General features: G+C 45.3%; 2 protein-coding genes across 4 annotated transcripts in view; one reads left to right on the top strand and one right to left on the bottom strand.

Annotated features, from left to right (window-relative positions):
* Window positions 1-6,909, top strand: part of TPCN1 (two pore segment channel 1) — a 57,759-nt gene extending 50,850 nt beyond the window's left edge. For all 3 annotated transcript variants that reach the window (XM_019506698.1, XM_019506699.1, XM_019506697.1), the window contains 3 exons: window positions 338-474; window positions 2,229-2,309; window positions 3,761-6,909. In XM_019506698.1, the coding sequence (XP_019362243.1) occupies window positions 338-474; window positions 2,229-2,309; window positions 3,761-3,880 (338 nt within the window). In that variant the 3' untranslated portion in view covers window positions 3,881-6,909. The remainder of the gene's footprint in view (window positions 1-337; window positions 475-2,228; window positions 2,310-3,760) is intronic.
* A 2,139-nt stretch (window positions 6,910-9,048) lies between these two features.
* The window catches only part of SLC8B1 (solute carrier family 8 member B1), a 14,094-nt gene continuing 10,622 nt past the window's right edge, over window positions 9,049-12,520 (bottom strand). Inside the window, exons 14-15 of the mRNA XM_019506696.1 lie at window positions 10,964-11,028; window positions 9,049-10,455 (exon numbers count right to left, since the gene is read on the bottom strand). Of these exons, the coding sequence (XP_019362241.1) occupies window positions 10,258-10,455; window positions 10,964-11,028 (263 nt within the window). The 3' untranslated portion in view covers window positions 9,049-10,257. The remainder of the gene's footprint in view (window positions 10,456-10,963; window positions 11,029-12,520) is intronic.

Genomic DNA, 12,520 nt, shown 5'->3' with positions numbered 1-12,520 from the left:
AAAAAGTCACAAGGTTTAGGTCAATTTTTTAAAATTAGTCCCCAGACTTCTTAGGAACTAGAAAATTCCTCCTGTCCTAACATGCTTGCTGCCTCTTGGATCATTTTTTTTCTAACCTGTTGGGAAGACGTGGCTTGTTTTTGTCAGTTATCAGTCTGAAGAGTATTGGTATATGCCTCTGGAATACTAATGCAGCTCCTTGCCAGGACTCTTGTTTGTTCTTGTACAGCCAACTGTACATTTTATTGAACTTCACGCTCTAGAATAATAGCTATTGCTTATTGAAACAGTGACTTTCTCAATGATTGCCCACTGCTATCTTTCCCTCCCTTGTTAGAAGACAATGGCATTGTCCTGGAGAAAGAGATCTTCAAGGAGGAAATGGTCGCCGTAACTGAGCTTTACAAAATAAATTGTGCCACTTCTGAAGTTGCTCAGCTTCAGAAGATCATTACGCAGATGATTAAATATGAGGTAAGGGGAGAAGTTGATATACAAACCACAAGGCTCTTCTGCTTCTGGAATGCAGAACCCAATGCTACAGTCCTGGGATGTACAGGAGTTATTTTGCTATCATGCAGACAGCATCTTTCTATACATGTCTTTGACTTTTTGTCAGCATCTGCATCTTCTGAAGGGACTCTGGGTCAGTGCACAGACACTGCTGTTCAATGAGATAGCTGAACTCTGTTTGTAGACTAAATTCTTGCTGCCTTCCAAAGAACACTGATGACAACAAGTCATCATCCATAATAGATGTTGGTTAAACTTGTCCTGGCCTGGAGTCTTACTAGAAGGAGCATTTTATTTTTCATGAGTTCCTTGCACTAAAACTACTGACCCATCAAAACATCAGAGTTGACCCATCTCTTTTTTTACCTGGTATTGCAGGGGTGTCAAAGATATGGATTAGATCTGGCCCACAGAGCCCTATCATCTGGCACATGATGTTGCCCGTCTCTCTGACTGGGCCAGCATCTGGCATGCCCTGGACTGACCTGCGTGCCACAGACTGCACACATCAGCTCTAGCCCCATGTACTACATGCAGCCAGTCAGGAGTGCTGGTTGCACGTGGCTCCTACACTGGACTAGTTCCGCATGCTGGTTCTGGCATGTGAAGCCAGTCTATAGGCCCAGATCTTGACCCTGAGTCTTGATGCCCTTGCAATATTATATAGTGAGAAACAGACAATCCTGGAGCTTTATGCAAGGTCATAACAGTATAAATTTCTCCATGGCTGAGCTTTACCCATCCCCCTCTCCCACTACTTCCATTAACACTAAAGGGATATTATCAAGCATACAAATTAACTGACCTGGAAATCTGTTGTTGGCTGCAAGAATCCTATCTACCTCATGTTGGTACAAAAAAGAAAGATCACATTTGTTTTCCGTAGTAGCGACCTCAAATTCCTTTCATCCTGCTTGAGGGGACACGAGGCCATAATAGATAACTTCATATTTACATCAGTTGGCTTAGTGTGCCTTTTATTGGCTTGAGCACTTAAATGCTGAGTAATTGTGTGCATGTACATGTAGGTAAACTCTGGAACTGGAACCTGGAAGACTGTGCCTCGTGGGAGAGGCAGCTTTCAAGATACAAAGTCTAAAAACTGGTCTAATCTCAACTTTGTCCATTTGAAAGAAAAGTTCTAATAACAGTTTAAGTGACAGCTAAACTTGTGACTTTAAGGGTTTTTTTAAATACTTCATCAGTTAACCTAATACAATCGTAAAGTGACTTAAGCTGTTGTTCTCTTCTTGAGTGGGTCTAAGCTATTGAGGATTTTTGAGTAAACTACATGGTTTAGGGCAGGGGAGTCAAATCCACCTAGCCCTCCTGGGGGTTGGATCCAGACAGTGGGGCTTTTGGGGGTTGGAGCTGGACCCAGTGGTAGCAGCAAGGCAAGGGGCATTGAGGAGTAGTGAAGGTTAATGAAGCTATTACTCACCTCTGGCCACCAACATACATCCCCAGGAGGGCTCTACCTGAGATTTCAGTGGCACCTTTAGGAGCCCCATAGGCCAAATGACAGATCTCTCCAACTGTACATTTTGACAGTGCTGTCGAGGAAACTCCATACTTCATTTTCCTCCTAGAGGTGTTGGTTCACATCTTCCCACTAACACTAGCTCACTATGACTTAGTGGGGTAGAGGCTCAGAAGACCTGGGACTTTTTTATTTCTATTTTTTGTTGCATGTCTTCTCTTTCTTGTTTTCATAGCAACCATCAATGGTGTTTCTGGGACGGAGATCAAGAACCAAAAGTGATTTAAGTATAAAAATGTATGAAGAAGAGATACAGGTAGGGAATGCCAAGGTGTTTAAAATCCTTAAGTCTCTGGTTAGCAGAACAATCTTAATTGGAATACTTAACCATCCTTTAAGTATTAGAGTCTTCTACCCAAAAGACACAGGTACAGCAGAACGCTCTGCTGTGTGGTTACAATTTATAAAGCATCTGTTTATAATATTCATAACCTCACATTTGTATAAATATCAACATGCATTACAAACTGTTCTTTATGACGGTGCATACACCACTGAAATGAGGAAATCTCTAGGGTAGAACATGGGACACATTTACCGGTGCCAGCAGCACCACTTGACAGTTCACCTGAAGAATAAGTTTTAGAAACACTTCATTTTTTAGCAAGATCCTGAGATCCTTCAAATGTAGGAGGCCTCTGCTAGTCATTTTTTTAATATCCCTGTCTGCATTGGAAATACGTGGAACACAAATGAGTAGTCATTTTTGACAGTTCAGTATCTGCTATGCTAAATACCATTGCCTGGTTTGGATGCCCGTAGGGCTTATGGAAGCTTAACTTCCATCTCCCCCTAAGAAGAAGTTTGCTGTGTTCGGGCTGAGGCATGTTGATGGAGAGGCTTCCCCTGCCAGTCTGGTAAGCAGTGTCCCTGTACTCTTGCATCATGTGGGCAAGTGGGGGCAGCAGAATCCTTCTTGCCCTTCTTCCCCCACACCAGATGGACTCACTGACTGCAGTAGTTCATGGTGCCTTTCTCCTCCCTTGGAGGGGCAGTATGACATTTGCCTGATAAATATAGGTATGGCACAGGCAACTCATTGAGGCTGGATGGAGAATTAGAATTCAACTTGTGGAAACTGTTTGAGGATTTAACATTTTGGTTCTGACATAAAATGAAACTACTCAACATCCAACTGTTGAAGGAAAGCCTCCATTATATATAGTCAGTAACCTGGTGGTGAGGTCACCCATCTGGGATAGAAAAGAAAAGGTTCAAGTCCTTACTCTGTTTAATACCCAAACTGGAGTCTCCCATGTGTCAGGCAAACAGCCAGCAGCCTTTTGGCTACAATGGGGTGCTTGGCTTCTTTCTCCCTGATGGAAATTTAATTAAAACTAATGCACTCCTGTAAAAGGTTTCCAGTTCAGTGAATAAATATCTCGTCATCAAAAAGGCCAGCAAGTTCTAGAAATGAGTAGCCTTTCCAGATCCTGGTAGAGTCAATGATACTACAGACAAGAGGAATAAATCAGGTTACTGGGGTACCCTCAGCCATGTGCTGAGTGAGAAGAGTGCACCAGAAGGATCCCACTCGAGCGAAGGGGTAAACTCCCTAGGATTGTTGCAACACATACGATTCACTCCTGAACTTAAGTGTTTAACCTTTTGAATCTTTTCACTATTCTTTTTTTCATGCTGTGTGGGGGGAGGGTGTTGTGTGGGGAAAAGGCTGACCTTGGTGCCTGTAATCTTCTCCCTCATTAGGAATGGTATGAAGAACATGCCAGAAAAGAAGAATATCGGCAGCGGCAGGAAGATTTGCCCTTCTCCAATAACCCTCTGAAGCCTTTGGGCCTCAGACAACGCTCCCAGACTGTCATTTAGGCCGAGCTAATGCAAGCCATTCTTCTATGCAATAACCATATAGTATTGTTTTACAATGTATTAAAAATAATGTATATAGATCTATTCAGTATATTGGTTGGGTTTAGGGTTTAAGTGTCCCTTCCCTTAGAAGGCCATATGAGTTTAAATAACAGACAAAGAGAAACCCAGAGGACTTGGATTAGGACTGCTGGAACCCAAGAATCATGTTTAATCTTCTTCAGCAAGCTCAAATTACTGCAGTTGTGAGCATCTAATACAGAGTATTCAGTCATGGTACCTCTCCATCTTCCAGGCACAGGCCTACAGTTCATCATGCCAGTAAGAAAAGAAACCAGAGGGAAGGGATGCTTAATCTTTTGGAAAAAGGAAAAAATGCTGAACTCACCTGCTAATATTCAAGTCCTGCCTCATTAAATATATTTTCTTTCAGTGAATCATTAATTCTCGACTCAAAAAATCAGGGAGTAAGTTTGTATTTCTTTCCCCACCTGGTATAAAGCCAGATGGGCTGGATGAAAAGTTTAGCACTTAAATGTAAAACTAATCCAGGTCTAAATCTCTGTGCTTACTGATGCATCTTGAGGCAGTCCTGATAACAGCCCAATCATGGGCAGCTAATCCAGCCCCTTCTGTGGTGGCTGAGCATCAGAATTGCACTCCAGCAGGTCTACAGGGCATGACTAAAAGTTACAAGATTTGATGCAACTTCTGGAGATATCTTTCCTGGAGTAGTGTGCTCCTGGGGTTCAGTACTGATTATCTGGGCTGGCCAGGGCTGGGAGCAATTTGCCAGAGTCCAAAACGCTCACCATCTTACGAGGTGGGATGGGAGGTCCACAGCACTCGCTGCGGTTCTCAGCCCTGGCTGTTCAACCATTTGCTTTGTAATGGAAGATCTGGGCCTGGTCCTGTGCTCTTCTTGGCCTTGGCCTTGCAAATGGAGGGGTTCTTACGGCACCAGAGTAGTGACAAAACACGCATATGGGCACTTTACTCTTCCCTGGCTCACTTGGCAATAATATTCCCAAAGGTGACAAACATTGACTGACTGGGGGACAGAGACCTGGTCCTTTGCTGTTCCTACTCTCTCCTTAGTTCAGAGAAGTGTGGAGAAAATGTGTGGTATGCCTTTCTGTATCATACAGGAAGACTCCTTGGGGGAGGTCTCCTTGGCTGAAAGAAGTATCTTCTATTCCCAGCTCTGTCGCTGAGTTCCTTCTTGACCCTGAGCAATTTCCTTAATCTCTGTGTGCTGTTCTGCCCACATAGTGGGAATAGTCATTTCTAATAAAGGACTCTTTTTGGATCTCTGGAAAGTATTGTGCATGGGATGTATTGGCAAAATGTGTATTAGAAGCTGCCATGCCCATCACCTTAATCTTTGCTCTCTCCAAATTAAGCCACACCCAGATAAAAGACTGCCTCTGTCCTTTAGGTAAACCAAAGGGCATAAGTTTGTTTTCAAAGTTAATTCTCCTTTTACATTCTGAGTTTGTTGCCCATCAAACCACTGCCCTAAGTCAGGGCTTGGCAAACTTTAAGGAGCAGCTGGGCCAAAAATAAGGTAGCCTGCTCCAGAGGCAGGTTACCAGGCAAGATCCAGCCAATGCTGCCACCCCGTGCCCCAGTCCTCCCTGCTGTATGTATGCCAAGGACTGACCTTTTGCTCTCACACCTGCTACTGCAGCCTCCACCCTTTGCCCCTGTCACCAACTGCCTCAAGCGACAAATTTGGTAAAAGAAGTGGTGGCTGTAGTAAGGGGGTGTGAGAGAGCGAGCAGGTGGCATTGCAAAAAAGCTAGAACTGGACAGCAAAGGGAGATGAGCCTGTCATCTACCCCTAATTATGCTGCTCTGCACAGGCCAAATGCAGTTGCTTGTTGGCTGAAGACCCCCTGCCCTAAACTAAAAAACATGTTGAGTGTACTGGGAAGGGGGTGATAGATTTCCACAGCTTGGCTGTAGTGGACATCTGGATGCCATTTTCTCACTGCTACTGAAAACCATGGTGGGATTTTCAACTGTGCCTTAATGACTTAAAGCACAAGTCCCAGTGACTTGTGAGTGACTAAAGCACATGTCCTTTGAAAATTTCCTGCATGTGTAGAGGACAGAAACATTCTGATCAGTTTAAGGGGTGGGTGGTCTACACAATAGTTGGTTCACCTGTATCCAGTGCATGCAATCTGTCCTTGGTGCTGCACTGTTGAATTCTTTCATCTGGGTGCTCAATATTTTCACTTTCTGTATGGGTACAGTGGATTGTAGGGTTATCAATGATTTCTGAGCCCTTCTGAGCTTAACTGTGAAGAATGGGACCAGTATCCAAACACACCCAGACCACTAAGTAATGAACATCCTTGAGCACATCTACGCATAGACTCCCCAGTGCCAGTGTTTTACACTCCGTTAGTCATTTTTGGATGCTGTGGAAGTATATAGCTTCCCCTTCTCGGTTTCTTACAGGATGGAATGTGCCAGAATAGTACAGGTTAAAATCAAATCTGGCAGTGTGGGAAAATCCACTCTTCTCTTATTGATCACTCAAGGTTTTTTTCCATTCCTGGGTGGGAAAGGAGCTAACAGCTTTGAGCTGTATGAAAGATAGATTTGCCTACTTAATATGAGACAAGTGATGCTCTGAGATCTGTTTTGGAGCTAAACTGCCACTCCTGCTTTCCATGACCTTATTGCTGAAAAACTGACCTGCCCCCAAATTATGCACTGTATTATTATTTGAACTTATAAGGTTTGAAAAGGTTACTTTTTCCAAATGACTTACAGTCTGGAAGGAAAAGGAAGTTTGAGTACGGGGCATCCCCTTCTAATTGTCCTCCATGTACCTTTTGTAGACAGAGACTTACTCTTAACCAAGAAGACAATCATTTTGTAGGGACAAGGGAGGAAGCAAGGCAGGATTTTGTACGATGGCATTTTGTTTATAAATGGTTTTATGGACATGTCTGTACATGGTTCTATAGATTTTCTGGCACACTAATAAAAACATCCTCTGCTTTGTAATGACAGCAGCCTCTACTCCTCTTTCCTACATTGAAGAACTGAATTGATCTGTGGTTGAATTATTACCAAATCTGAGTGGCAGGATGGTGGAGGAGACTCTTCCATACTGTATCAGATGGCAGATGCTAGCACTTGAACCCTCCACACATCTAACTCTAAAAGCTGTAGTAATTTTAACTACTGAGGCATTCAAAATCCTTAGTTTGCCCTGTAATCTTACATCCTGTGTACTCCCTTGCCAAGATTTCTCCCCCAGCCTCATAGGTTCATAGTTGGTAGGGCTGGAAGGGAGCTGAGCAGATCATCAAGCTCAACCCCCTGCCCTGGGCAGAAATAAATACTGGGCTCATATGACCCCTGGTAAGTTTAAGCTCATATGACCCCAAGCCCCCACTTCAGGAGGGATGTGGATAAGCTTGAGAGAGTCCAAACGAGAGCCATTCACGTGATCAAGGGCCAAGAGAGTAAGCCTTATGAGGAGAAGCTGAGGGACTTGGGACTCTTCAGCCTGGAGAAGAGACGGCTCAGGGGGCACTTGGTGGCAGCCTATAATTGCATAAGGGGGGTGCACCAGGATCTGGGAGAACAGTTGTTCACAAGGGCTCCCTAAGGGATAAAAAGGTCTAACTGCCACAAACTTCTGGAAGGCAGATTTAGACTAGACATAAGAAAAAACTTCTACAATGGTCCCAAGTGTCCAGTGTCTGGAACAGACTCCCCCCCACAGAGGTGGTGCAAGCACCTACTCTGGACTCTTTCAAAAAGCATTTGGATGCTTATCTTGCTGGGACCCCAGCAGACTTCCTGCCTATGGCAGGGGGGCTGGACTTAATGATCTTGCAAGGTCCCTTCCAGCCCCTAATGTCTATGAAATCTAGCCTCCTTTTAAAGACCTCTAAGGTAGGAGCCAGCACCACTTCCCTTGGAAGTTGGTTCCAGATCCTAGCCGCCCCGACTGTGAAGTAGCGCCTCCTGATGTCTAGCCTGAATCTACTCTCCATCAACTTGTGGCCGTTATTCCTTGTTACTTCGGGAGGCGCTTTGGAGAACAGGGTCTCACCCATTCCCCTCTAGTCCCCCTGGTAAGTTTATAGATGGCCACCAGATCCCCCCTCAGCCTTCTCTTGTCGAGGCTGAATAGGTTCAGGTCCTGTAGCCTCTCCTCATAAGGCCTGCCCTGCTGCCCCCTGTTCATGTGAGTGGCCCTCCTCTGGACCCTCTCCATGTTGTCCACATCCCTCCTGAAGTGCGACACCCAGAACTGGACGCAGTACTCCAGCTGTGGCCTGACCAGTGTCACCTCCTAGGACCTGCTTGTGATGCACCTGTGGATGCATGACAAGGCATGGTTAGCTTTGCTGACTGCATCCTCACATTGGCTGCCCATGTTCATTTTAGAATCAGTGACGACTCCAAGATCTCTTTCTGCCACTGTGACCTCACTCTGTCCCTTGACAACTAACATAACATTTTCAAACACAGTTAAGTCACATCTGTAAAAAAAAATGACTGCCAACCCTGAATCCTGTTGACTGAGAGAAAACCAAGCACCTCAGTCATTTTTTAAAATGGGCTCTAGGCTCCCTAGTCAGATGCTTCAAAAAATGTCCTGAAATACCACTCTTAAAATTTCTGTTTTTTGTGAGCGTTTGGGATCTGATAGTAGTTTCTAACTGTGCAGTTAATTTTCAGGCAGTGGAAGCAGCTGTGACCCCCCCCAGGAAAAGTGCTTCTGTCTGGGCTCAACTATTTCCTCCCTGCTTCCTGTGTTCTCCAGCTTGTGCTGCCTGTGGTTGGACTGGTTGATTTTGCCAGGCTTCCGGCCACTGCTGTTACACAAGGAAAGATTACTAGTGTATGCAGTTGCGTGCCGATGCAAAAAGCCTGTGACTACAATTTTCACTAAGCAGGAGAGGGGGATGTTTTTAATGACAGACTTCTCCATACATGGCTGCTATTTTAGGAATCCCTTACTAATCAAAAGAGGAGTGCTCTCTTCCCATTGGCACTAAAGCCAGTTTCAGTGTAATTAGTCCTGTGTGGTGTGACTTTTGGCCTGTTTCTGGCACCACCCTATCGCATGCTGTGCTCTCGTGTATTTTAATACTGCTGCAGACTGTTTAAGTCAAATCCAGACAACAACAATGGACGAACAATCTTTACTCAGTATTATTTGTATTGCGGTGACTGCTAGAAGGCCCCTGTCATGGACCAAGAATCCATTGTGCTCTGTGTTGCATTAGCACTGGACACCAGGTAAAGATCACTGACCTGTGTTTATTTGACTTTTTCGTACAGCATCTGAGCCTAGGATTCCAAAGGCAAAAAGGTTGTGTGTGTAAACCAATAGAGTACCAAGTATTTCCCCATAGAGAAAATATTCACATTGACATACTGGGGATCCTGAATGGGAACTCAAGTGGCTAATTCCACATTACTTTCTTTGCTGCTGTTTTAACCCAAGTTAAGAACATACCCTTTGTGTAGTGCAAACATGCCCAAAGTTGCACTGAAACCGTTATTTCACAAGTTTGCATGATTGTGAAGTGAATGCTGATTGCTTTATTCTCCACAGGGGAAGCTGGGGTGAGAGGTATTAAAGGGAAGGAGGAAATAAAATCAGTGGAAGGAATAAAAAACTATAAAAACGGAATTTTCGTGTGTAAAAGTCCTTTCTGTGCAGCTGCAAAATTCCTCTGAGGACCGCAGTCACTTAAAATGATCCCTGTTCAAAACCTTCCTTTTAAAACAGTCTCTTTAAAAATGGTTCCTATTCTGACCAATCCCTTTCCATAAAAAATGAATGGGAACAATTAATACTGACTGTGGAGTGCCAGCAGGATGGCTTGACAGGTGGCTCCCGGTTCTCATTTGGTTGGGCAGCCCCTGAGCTGGAGGATGTGTGGATTGAGCAGCACTGTTTTGTTTTTCCCGTGCTGAGTCAGCTTCTAGTTCCCTGGGGTGGAAGGGTCATTTCCAGCTTAACATCCAAAGTGTGCTACATCTTAGCAGTAAATTCAGATTGTCATAATGCCTTCAGGATAGAAAAATGAATGCTAGTTTTGGTGGTGTGTTCACAAGGAAGATGGGTTACTTGGTCTGAGTCCCCTTTGGGTGGGGTGTCCTTCAGTGATTTGGAGAAGGAACTGAATGGGTCCAGCCAGGGAACGTCGAAAGTCACCTGGCAGTTGAGCATCCCACAATGGCGGCACGAGGACTGGACTTTCCCACCTCCAGGTCTTGCTTCTTCATGACTAGCAACTCGGTCTGAGACCTGCGAGCTCTGAAACCCATCCCAAGCTCCTCACCATAGGTGGTATCAAGTGGCTGGACATCCTCTTGCAGCACTGCTTTCAGAGGGTGGTAAGCTCAATCACCTTGAATTCTGTCAGCAAAGCCACCGTGAGGAAAGCCAGGTAGTAGATGAGGAGGCAGATGCCGTACGCTTTGCCCAGGTGGAAGCACTGTGCTGGCACTGACACAAAGGAAAATACTACGCTAAGCCCCAGTGCCCCAGCCAGGATCCACATTAAAAGGCCATCTGGCTCCAGCTGAGAAGGAAGACAAGAGTTAGTGAGTTCTTATCGCTTATTAAAACCAGCACTGTCACTGTCCCTGTCTCTGTTTATTCTGTTGGCCAGAAGCAAGTGGTACCATCTAGTGAAAGGCTGACAATACAAACTACACCACTCATCTATGTTTCCACACCACATCCAACTGCCAGAAACAGATGCTGTGTCAGGCTCCATGAAAAGGGATTCTGCACACTGGCCACTATGATGCCTCTATCAAATGTCAGGCACTGCTTAACTTGTAGAAATAGCCTCCCCTTCCCGTTTCAGCTGTGACTTCATCTGCTTTTGTTAAACAGACTTACGTTGACTTCACACCCTGAGGGAAAACAGCCTCTCACTGTCCCCCCTCTGTCATGGTGGAAGCTTTAACATAGACACATCTCCCCATGCTATCTAACACTGCTTAGAGGAGGTAAGTACAATCCAGACAAGTCTCCCTGTTCCCCACAGACAGGTGCAATTGAAGTCTTACAGACAGCCTTACCTTTACCACAGACTGGCTGCTTGTCATCTGCAGTAAGCAGCCCAACCCCACTCCAACCAGGATATCTGCAGCCAAGTTCAGCAACAATAAACCTTGCAGGACACAGAACTAGCCATGAGGGTGAGCAACTGGGGCAAAGCACAACTGGCTTTTCACGGCTAAAAAATGGGATTACCTCATACAAGCTGTCTAAAGAGCAAAAGAAAGATGCTGGTCACACTGGTCCCACTGCTAGAAGGCCTAGATGTGGCAGAGCTAGTTGCTGGCTCAGAGACAAGGCTACTATCCAGGAACATGTTGCTCATTATCATGACAGCAGACCTACAGCTACTGAGGATGGTGATCATTCCTCTTCTCTGGGCAACAGTAACTGGCAGCTCTGATGTGGTATCTGAGCACCTATCAGGTTACCTGGGACAAGAGGGCTTTCCTGATCCTACAGTTGTAGCATCGTAGCTCAAGTCCCTGAATGTAATGTTCCTGTCTTTCTTAGAGTTGCAAGTCAGAGCATAGGGTGAACATGATCCTTTTGCTAAATGTCCATGGAAACGGTGTAGGATACTGCATGCAGCATAGGCACCAATGGCCCTGATCTAGGTTCTAAGCCAGACCCTAAGGCTAACTTTCGATATGGTGGGTGTATTAACATATGATATTAATGCCCCTGAATAAACTCTGGTGCAATTTGTGCCGGAGTCAGCTGCTCCCAGGCATAACGTTTTCACGTCCGCCCAGGACTGCAGCAATTTGAGCTGGGGTGGTCCTGGGTTGAAGGCATGTCTTCATGAAGGAATTTGAAGAAATGCCTGGGAGCAGCTGACCGGAAGCAGGGGGCCTGGCGTGGGGGGCCGGGGTCAGCCCTGGGTTTCAGGTGGTGGCAGGCAGTAGAGGGGATGACTGGGGCATGAGGGCAGGCAGCTCCCACACTGTAGCACCCTCATGCCCCAGCCAGCCCCGATTAGTCTACATGTGCATTTGAATGCATGCAAGTACTCTGCTGTAGGACAGTACTTGTGTCAGGCAGTACTGCCTTACAGCAGAGTTGATTAGTTTGCTGCATCCTAAAATGAGCACATGTAGATTATGACACTTTATTGTGGAGTTAATTAGTCAACTGCAGTAAAGCACATGTGTAGATGCACCCAGTGATGAAGGCCAATTCACAATCATGGCTACTATATTTTTTCCTCACCATTCTGCCAAGACAACTTAATCCCATCCAGAATCCTCTTCTTTGATCTGGCCTTTGTTCTGGAAACAAAGGGCTAATACCTCCTGCAGTCCTCCCTACAAAAGCACCCTTTATACACAAAGTCCTGAACAGACCCTGCTGATATGCCCTCAGTGGGGAGATGTGAAGATTTAAGTCTACAGGGGGGATTGGGGCTTGGTACAGAATGAATCAGCAACAGATTCCTCAGCTTCAAGTTTAATAACACTACTTAGCTCTTCTCTACCACCTTTCTTCCAGGGATCTCAAAGCAGGAGAAATGGTATGGAGAGAGAGGTGAGAGACAAGGGGCAAATGAATTGGGTAAAGTCATTTAGGTCTGTGAC

The sequence above is a fragment of the Gavialis gangeticus genome, unplaced genomic scaffold (assembly GCF_001723915.1).
Source record: "Gavialis gangeticus isolate Ggan-Ray unplaced genomic scaffold, GavGan_comp1, whole genome shotgun sequence".
Classification (NCBI taxonomy): Eukaryota; Metazoa; Chordata; order Crocodylia; family Gavialidae; genus Gavialis; species Gavialis gangeticus.
Note: the sequence above shows the minus strand (reverse complement) of the source record. Positions and strands in the feature narration are given on the sequence as shown.